This window comes from Rhamphochromis longiceps, linkage group LG7, assembly GCF_057381845.1.
Source record: "Rhamphochromis longiceps isolate RC_006_pf linkage group LG7, R_longiceps_female_GT1.1, whole genome shotgun sequence".
Lineage (NCBI taxonomy): Eukaryota > Metazoa > Chordata > Actinopteri > Cichliformes > Cichlidae > Rhamphochromis > Rhamphochromis longiceps.
The window spans coordinates 66,181,341-66,190,477 of record NC_140563.1 but is presented as its reverse complement, the minus strand read 5'-3'; the positions used below and the strand labels follow the sequence as shown (position 1 = coordinate 66,190,477).

Sequence of the window (9,137 nt, the reverse complement as noted above, 5' to 3'; positions counted from 1 at the left end):
ACTACAAAACAAGTATTCAGGGAGAATTCATTAACTAAACAGGAATGTGTGATGTTTGCAGCTGTCTTTGTCCTCACCCGAGTGAAATCCCTTTAAATTTCAATCTTTAGATCTTTAAAGTCCTGCTGCCAAAGTGAGTGAGAGACAAACAAATACCAAATACTCAAATTCCCTTTTCAGAGATGCAACTTTTTACTAAACTTATGCTGATAATTAAGCTGATAAATGCAAAATAAAAGTATCCGCATTTCAATAATAGTAAGACTACTTAAGCAGGCAAAGTACAAAGAGCTAAAACTCCAGCGCTGGTTGCCGGTCATTGGGGTCATGGTAGATTCTTCATGTCTTAATTGTGGCGTTTGACGAACTCTTCCATTGCCCAGTCATCATTCTGTCTCACACAGTAATCGCCTCTGGGCGTGTTGATCCTGCAAAAAAATCAGTGTCATTATTTTGTTCTCAGATCACAGATTTTATTCTTCATAGAAAAGAAGGATAATACAATGCTTTGCAAATATTAGTGAGGGCAGCAAAGAGATGTTGAAGTACAAACTTACACAAAGGCTTCTGTTAAACATTTGCTGTGAGTTTTTCTGATGGAGAGGATGTGCACCTTTGGGATCCTTTTATCAAAGAATTTAAAACAGCAAAGATCAGGTGGCACTAAACCCATTCCAGAAGCTGTAAGAGAAAAACACAGGGTATGTTTTAGTGCTACGACTCTATGTCGCAACTTGTTTTCAATTATATCTAAACAAAACCTACAGTTTGAAAGCTTATATTTTATGTCCTAGTGTAAGATTTTTTTTATTTTTTAAACTGGGTAAGGCTTTTTCTGTTGTGCAGATACTAGTGTGTAAGCATGTAAAGTAAAATTATATATATGTAATTTAAAATATTAAATGATAGTAGATGCAAATTAGTTGTTGGCTAAAGATGTACAGCTACCCCAGGCAAGCTAAAGTTTTAGTTGTTTTTTTTTAACAAAAATATTATTTTTTAATATAATTTAAAATGTAGATATTATTTGTATTATTTTTATGTGACAGCAGATTTTAGAAGAAAATGGTTAAATTTATTTTAGCTTATGCTAATGATACCTTTTTACACTTGGACAGTAAGGGCAAAGTTAGGTGCTGGATATTTAAATAACCTTTTGAAACTTCAACATCCAACAAAAATTGTAAAAATTGTATATATGATTATATACAGCTTCATATTTAAAAATGTAATTGTATACACATGCACACACAAATATATGTAACACAGTCCTGGTAGAGGATCCGAGCTTAGACCGCCACAGCCGCAAGAGGGGAATTTTTAAAATATAAAAATCTTTCAATCATTTGTCCTTTCCCTGAGATAATAATTAGTTTCATTTTTGTTTTAATCACTTAAAATACAGGAAAATGAAGAATTTCATGTTCACAGTTGAAATTCCCTCCAGTGTGATGCAGGAAGTAGACTAACAGACTTACGTGAGGCGTCGCAGTAGTAAATAGTAAACAGCACGAGCAGCAGTCCCACGGTCAGGCTGAGAGTCTTCATGTTCGCTGTAGACCTGGTGATGCTGGTGTTTCAGATCTGAAGTGATTTGTCCTGCTTCCCTCGGCTTAAGTCTGACATGCTCACATGTCCTCATCTGCATATTCAAAGCCGTTCTAAGAAAAGTGGAAAAAAAATTATAAAACAAATATAAGGCAACAGGAAGTTTGAGGGGCTCACCGCCATTCTGATTGTGTGATAAAACAAGGTCAGACAAACCACTCATTCTGCAAAGCCTTTGCATTGTCTTTACATCATACATAGTCATAATGTTTCCACCATTAAACCTCTAATGTTGTTTCATAACTGTCACCAATAGTCCTTAATCATCACTTTCTGAGCCTTGCAGTGTGCAGGTTACAGTGATGGTCTGTGCGAGAATCATCAGGCAACGCATACAAGCATCTGCACACGAAATGTATTTAGAAATATGTTTTTTATTACTAAGCAGTTTTTTGTACAGTAACATAATAACATTTCTGAGATGCATGGAGTTTCAGCAACAAAGGTATTCTAGGTCAAATTTGACACAGGCAGGTCTGAGTGTTTCAGAAACTGCTGATCTGCTTTTTCCCACACAACCATCTCTGTGGTTTACAGAGAATTCTCAGAAAACATAAAATGTTCAGTGAGCAGCAGTTTTGTGGGAGAATATGCTTTAATTGATCCCGAAGGTCAGAACAAAATAGTCAAACTGTTTCAACTAATAGGAAAGCAACAGTTACTCAAAGGACCACTCGTTACATCGTAGCCAATGTATGTAGAAGAGCATCTCTCGGTGCACCATATGTCAAAATAGATGAGTGAAAAGTTGTTCCCTGGTCTGATGAGTCTCAGTCTCTGCTGTGACAGTCAGATGGTAGGGTCAGAATTTGGTGTAAGCAGCATGTAAGCGTGGGACGAGAGAGAGCAGTGAGCACGGGGAGTGCAGAGACACAGGAGCAGAGAGCACTAAACAAGGACTTTTTGGGAAGAAGACACAGCACCGGAGACGAGGGAACTCACAGGGATTTATTGTTATGTAACTTTTGGCTCACTGTAAATAAACACACTGCTTTCTTTGCACCAAGTCTTGCGTTTGGGTTCAATTTCCCCCACATCCCCACGGTTGGCCAGCACCCACCGTGACATTTTGCTGTTTCTCTGGTTATTATCTCTGAATATCTTTTACCATTTTTACAGATTCAAAGAGTTGTTCAAATGAAAACAAGAGACTGAGAAACACTGGATGACAGTTTTTTTAAGATCTGTATTTAATGAGATTATAAAGATCTTTTTACAGCTTTGAGCTTGAGGCAGCAGAGTAAAAAGCACTTTTGTATTATTATTTCTTTACAGTTCTTGCCCTGCACAAAACATACCTAACAAACATCTGATCAGTCACATAAACGTCTAACAGTCTTTTCAGAGAACTTGCATACATTTTTTTGTTTATTTTTAAGCCAGTTTTATAAAAATACAAATACAAAGCGAAGCCATAAGGCCTTAAAAAAGCAGTCAATTATTAACTAAAGCTGATAGCTGACGATCTTGGTGGCGGCTAGCTGCTGCCTTCAGTGTTGTGGAGCCGATACATGTCCTGAGCCCACTGGAAGCTCTGAGTGTAGCAGATCTTTTTTCCTCTGACAGTGTGGACTCTGCAAAACATGCACACAAAAATCGTTTTATTCACACTGCTTTGATTGAGTTCTTGCAGACGGCCTGTCTAAACTTCACATATCCCTTTTTATACTTTATTCATGACCAGTCCTGTTTGAAAATATCAAACTTACATGTACGCCTTCTTGGGACAGGAGCTGTGCGTCTGGGTGATGAAGGACACCAACTTCACCGGTATTGCATTTATTTTAAAGTTGAAGCAGCAGGTTCCAGGAGCTGTGCTGAACTTTACGCCTTTCGCTGAGAGCAAGGTAAAAGACTAAAGTCAGTATCAACATGTCAGCTGTAAATTTTCAAGCAAATGCAAGGAGTCATAAAGGAATAAACACTCACGGATGGCATCACAGCAGCAGGCTGCAAGCAGCAGCAGTCCCAGAGAGAAGCAGAGAGTCTTCATGATGCTGAGAGAGGAGGGATGAGGAGGATCTTCTTCGTCGTGTTTTTATCTGATATTGACCCATTTCCCCAAGCAGATGGGGAATACACTGACTCACAACCCAAATGCAGAATTGCAAGTCCTTGAGTACCCATCACTAGGCCCGGCTGGTTCTAAAATGATTTGCATGACATTGAGTGAAATTTGAGTATTTGATCCTTTACAGCCCAGCCACAATTCTGACTCCCACAGACTGGCTCTGTGCACATGTAGGAGAGGTCATGAGGTAAAGAGGTCTATATTAATGAATTTACTGGCTAATAGTGTGTGGCTATGGGCTGTGTCCTTATTCACCTGGCAGTCAAAGGCTATAATAATAATAACCTTATGCTCCTGTACAGTTTAAAGGGGGACCTGCTCACATGTCCTCATCTGCATATTCAAAGTTGTTCTAAGAAAAGTGGGGGGAAAATTATAAAACAAATATAAGGCAACAGGAAGTTTGAGGGGCTCACCGCCACTCTGATTGTGTGATAAAACAAGGTCAGCCAAACCACTCATTCAAGCCTTTGCATTGTCTTTACATCATTGTTAAGTCTAATTGTTGAATGTTGTCATTGTGGTTCTTAAATTTGTAAAGTCTTAGTTCAATCTATAGGATCAAGACATTCCTTTGTCTCTGACCACCTCTCCAGCCACTCTGTGCTGGGAGAGGTTTTATCACAGACACATCCCTTGTGAAGATTCTGTTTGATGTTTGGTAAGCTTCCTGCCCTTTGGATGTCTGTGAAGGTTCTCAGTCATCCAGGTCATCGTAGTCAAAGGAGCTTGCAAAGAAAAGCGTCTGGACTTCTTTAAGTTGCTTGAAGACGTTTCACCTCTCATCCGAGAAGCTTCTTCAGTTCTAAGGTTAAATGGTGGGGAGTCCCAGCAGGGCCGGCCCGTGGCATAGGCCGTATAGGCAAATGCTAAGGGCGCCGTCCATCAGGGGGCGCCACGCCAGTGCCACAAATGTTGAAAAAAAAAAAAAAAAAGTTGGTACTATTATTTCTAAATACAAAAAATAATCCCACGTTAATTAAAATGCAAAGTAAAGCTTATTTAATAGAAATATTATTTGTTACAACATTACGCCCCCCCCCCTCCCCGCACGGTGCGCCCCCTCCCTTCCCGTATCATGGTTCCTTTTGGACGTCACCACATCAAAAAATCAACACAAGATGTCAAAACGGCCAAAACTGTCAGGTGCCCAGGGAAGAAAAAAGAGAAAAGAAGAGGAGGAGAAACGAGAAAAAGACAGAGGTAGGTAACGTTAGCCTACATGAAATTATTTGAATGTGATAGTAACCTAAATTTTTAGCATTAAGCTAATGTTACATGATTCGCTAATTGCTAATCAATAAATAGCTAGTTAACTGTTTTACATCAGTTAATATTGTGGAGGGGGCTAAATTGTTATGGAAAATAATAATGTAACGTTAGGTAATTAATTACAGTATTCCCACCTTTCCCACCATTCCTCATTTGTATTCATCTTTTAAGCAGGTGTTTTTTGTTTACATTGTTATTGCCTTCTGGTTAGCTAACGTTTACCCTGCAGGTAATAGTCACATTTCCACCCCTGTATATATTATAGTTGTAAGCCTAGTTGTTAAAGTGCACATCATTAATGTTAATTAAGCAATATCACATGAGAGGGAATGCTGTTTTTTAATATGAGCACTGCTGTGATTCGGTCAAAGATAATCATAACATAACATTCTCATATGATATTATACTGTTACTTTGCATTCTGCTATTCAGCATTTCACTGTAATGATGACAATAAATTGAATCTAATCTAATTTGCATATCAGTTAACATCATACATATATCTCTTTGGTTTTTCATTTATATTATATAATTTCATTTTATTCCTGGAATCATATGTTTTTATTATTAGACTTTAATACTCAGTGGTGTCACATACTCCTCTCTTCAGATGCACTGTTGAAGTTTCTAAATCCCACCCCTGGGCCATCTACCACATCTACCGCTGCTGCCTCCACTTCAGCAGCACAACCCAGCCATGATGCAGCAGCATCAAGCGGTCTTCCTGTTGCCTTATTTATATTGTATTTTTAATTCATTTTATCCAACTTGTTGACACGTTTTATTGTGTTTATGTATGTAAAATTGATTGTATTTCATATATTCATTTTTTATTTTTTGTATTCATTTATTTATTCATATTTTTTTTTATCTTGTTACTTATTCTGATTGTGAATTTGCTTTCTTTAAGTAAAAAAAAAAGGTCAAAGACAAAGCTATTCGGTTTCTTGTGAGTACATACACTACACTGCCGATGTAGGGGGACGCCACCTAAAATCTTGCCTAGGGCGCCAGATTGGTTAGGGCCGGGCCTGAGTCCCAGATTTAAATCTAGTGGGAGTATGCCTCCACAGAGGGACAAAAGGACCCCCTGATGATCCTCTAATCGCCTGAGCCAAGGTGTGAAAATGGGTATGGGTCCCAATCAGCCAGGGTTTCGGGTGAGCTCATTGTGGATTGGGCTCAAAGATGGTCGCTCGTCGTTGAACAGAGGCGGTGGTTTACAACACCAACTGTTTGCCATCTATAATCCAGTTTTGAGATCCCTCCCCAGACGCCTTAATGCCCACTCACATCCTGGGCCATCTGACCTCAGGAATTCGCATGATAAGGTGGGGCCAGGTTTCACAATGAGCTCACCCGAAACTATGGCTGATTGGGACCCACACCCAGTTTCACACCTTTCATCTTTAATTTATCTCTCTATTTGTTTAGCAGCAATTTATTTGCAATATGTAAAATGTCTATTTAACTTGTGTCTTCTTTCCTGCCCTTTTTGTGCAACACCTTTTTCCCATTACTCATTAATCTCTTTAGTCTGTCTTGTTATAGTTGCACTCCAGCATGCCTGTGATTCTCATGTTTGCAGTTATTATTCTGTATATGGATATTTTACCTGATTTTTTACCTTACTTTTTTGTCAGGTCTTTGCTCTAATATTATCACCTGCTAATGTCTTGACCTGTGTCTTGGGTTAAAGATTTGGATTTTATTCTTTCTTGGTGTTTTATGTCCTGCATTTGGATTCTTTCTCTGTGGTTCATTATGCAAAGATGGTGGTTTTGATTCAAATAAACCCTTTGACAGTATTAACGTCTTAGAGGCTTCTTCTCCATTATCGGGGTCACTGGGGTGATGTGACCTGCTCCCCTGCTCTATATAATTTGATTTCCTGAAAGGAAGCAGCAGAAGAGCATAAAAGCCAACTTCACCTGCTGGTTTAGGAAATTTTCAAGTCAATGCATTTAAGTAAGATGGCTTGCTGAAGTTCAAACTGAGCATCGGAAAGTTCACTTTAAAAACTTTGAAAGTGGCCTGGTTGTTGGTGTCAGGCAGGTCTGAGTGTTTCAGACACTGCTGATCTGCTTTTTCCCACACAACCGTCTCTGTGGTTTACTGAGAATTCTCAGGAAAAATAAAATATTCAGTGAGCAGCAGTTTTGTGGGAGAATATGCTTTAATTGATCCCGAAGGTCAGAACAAAATGGTCAAACTGCTTCAACTAATAGGAAAGCAACAGTTACTCAAAGGACCACTTGTTACATCGTAGCCAATGTATGTAGAAGAGCATCTCTCGGTGCACCATATGTCAAAATAGATGAGTGAAAAGTTGTTACCTGGTCTGATGAGTCTCAGTCTCTGCTGTGACAGTCAGATGGTAGGGTCAGAATTTGGTGTAAGCAGCATGTAAGCATGGCTCCATCCTGCCTGATATCAATGGTTCAGGCTGCTGCTGGGGTAACAGTGTGGGGAATATTTTCTTGGCACACTTTCGGCCCCACTTTGGCTACTAACTGCCCATCTTTTAAACACCACAGCCTCCCTGAACATGGGATGTGGTGGAACAAATGAGTCATGGATCAGCTGTACATCATGGATGTGCAGCTGATCAACTGTGTGATGCTCTGTTGTCAACACGGACCAAATTGTCTGAGAAACGTTTATTGCAGTTTCCTAAATATATGACAGGAAAAATCACAGAAACTCTGAGAGCAAAAGTTGGTCCGAGTAGCATATAACTAATGAATATTAGAAATATCCTGTCTCAGAGTGACGCTGAAAAACTACTTCATGCATTTATTACTTCCAGGCTGGACGACTGTAATTCTTTATTATCAGGATGTCCAAAAAACTCCCTGAAAAGCCTTCAGTTAATCCAAAATGCTGCAGCAAGAGTCCTGACAGGGGCTAGAAAGAGAGAGCAGATTTCTCCTGTATTGGCTTCCCTTCACTCCCTGAGCCTGGTTCTGCTGTAGGTTTCTTCCTGTTAAAAGGGAATTTTTCCTTCCCACTGTTACACCTTGAGGAAACTCTTGTTGTGATTTGGTATTCTAACTAAAATGTAACTGATTTTTATCCATATTTTGTATATAGAACACCTTCTATTCATTTCCAGATTGATATTCCTAAAATCTGCTAGAGGACTTTGATTGAATCACGGTACAAAATGTCGTTTAGGAAGCATGAGCTTTTATTTCACAGAGACTACTTGTACACACACCTCTTTATCTGAAACCCTCTTCTTAAAAATGGTAAACACAGTCCCTTTATGTAGACTTTCAATATATATATGACAAATAAACCTTGTCTTACGTTACAAGTGTTATAAGCCGTTAACTGATTGAACTTTTTTAATTACGTAAGTGTAAAATTTTCTTCATCTTATAAGTGACCTAGATTGGGGTGGTGGGTGTTATTGTTGCCCAGCTGCTTGCAGTAAATTGTGTTTGAAGATTGAACCGATAATGCTGTGTGTTGCACTGCAGGTCTGCAGCCTGTGTTGATGCTATCACTGAAGATTGAACTCTAGCCATCGCTGAGGGGTGGTCACACACACACACACACACACACAGACAACGGATGACTTAAGATAAGTACACGTTAACACAGAAACAAGCGCAAGAGCTAAAACCTCACAGATGTTATCACAACGACAGATCAGCTTGTGGTTTAACTACGTTCCGATAAATGCAGACTGGTGCAGGTCGTCTTTGTTCGTTTCAGATTAAATCCCCCTACATGCTTTCTAATGTGCTTACGAATGTCAGTGTACCCCAGAATTACACATGAGTCATGGCATACATGCCAGTAAAATGAGCTAATATAAATTTCCTAAAGGTGACTGCGAGGCCTGTGGCACACACCAGCAGTCACTGTTGGGTTCGTGATCTTTGTATCTTTCTTCAGCTGTTTTTAGTCCGTGGATTCAACGTAAAGATTTTACTTGGTGTCAAAACAAAAAAAATCCTCACAGGTGTAAAAATTACAGTTTCAGAAGCTGAAATGTACCGAAATAACTTCGAGTGCAATGTTTACAGTCGTGCCTAAAAAAATGGAGTAAACCTGATGAGGTTAGTAGATTTATATACTGTATATTGTATGGCATTATTAGACTAATACAGAAGCATTAATTGATTGATTCAACTGAATTTTGCTCCTTCAGGTGGAGCACGTTTTGATCATTTTG

General features: G+C 39.1%; 2 protein-coding genes across 2 annotated transcripts; both read right to left on the bottom strand.

The window, feature by feature from the left end:
- Nucleotides 1-322: 322 nt before the first annotated feature.
- Nucleotides 323-1,548, bottom strand: LOC146666741 (C-C motif chemokine 16-like). The gene is made up of 3 exons (XM_085411411.1): nucleotides 1,479-1,548; nucleotides 558-681; nucleotides 323-428 (listed from the first exon to the last, which is right to left on the bottom strand). The coding sequence occupies exons 1-3, from the start codon at nucleotides 1,546-1,548 to the stop codon at nucleotides 347-349; spliced, it is 276 nt and encodes a 91-aa protein (XP_085267537.1). The 3' UTR covers nucleotides 323-346.
- Nucleotides 1,549-3,085: 1,537 nt separating this feature from the next.
- On the bottom strand, nucleotides 3,086-3,601 carry LOC146666740 (monocyte chemotactic protein 1B-like). Its single transcript, XM_085411410.1, has 3 exons — nucleotides 3,538-3,601; nucleotides 3,318-3,444; nucleotides 3,086-3,182 (listed from the first exon to the last, which is right to left on the bottom strand). Exons 1-3 carry the CDS (start codon nucleotides 3,599-3,601, stop codon nucleotides 3,086-3,088), a joined length of 288 nt encoding a protein of 95 aa, XP_085267536.1.
- Nucleotides 3,602-9,137: the final 5,536 nt, after the last annotated feature.

Coding starts and splice junctions, on each gene's coding strand:
- LOC146666740 (XM_085411410.1), bottom strand. CDS start 3,601: ATGAAGACTCTCTGCTTCTCTCTGGGACTGCTGCTGCTTGCAGCCTGC. Junction 3,445..3,537: donor CTGCTGCTGTGATGCCATCC/GTGAGTGTTTAT, acceptor CCTTGCTCTCAG/CGAAAGGCGTAAAGTTCAGC. Junction 3,183..3,317: donor TGTCCCAAGAAGGCGTACAT/GTAAGTTTGATA, acceptor CATGTTTTGCAG/AGTCCACACTGTCAGAGGAA.
- LOC146666741 (XM_085411411.1), bottom strand. CDS start 1,548: ATGAAGACTCTCAGCCTGACCGTGGGACTGCTGCTCGTGCTGTTTACT. Junction 682..1,478: donor TTACTACTGCGACGCCTCAC/GTAAGTCTGTTA, acceptor TTTCTCTTACAG/CTTCTGGAATGGGTTTAGTG. Junction 429..557: donor TGTTTAACAGAAGCCTTTGT/GTAAGTTTGTAC, acceptor ATTTTTTTGCAG/GATCAACACGCCCAGAGGCG.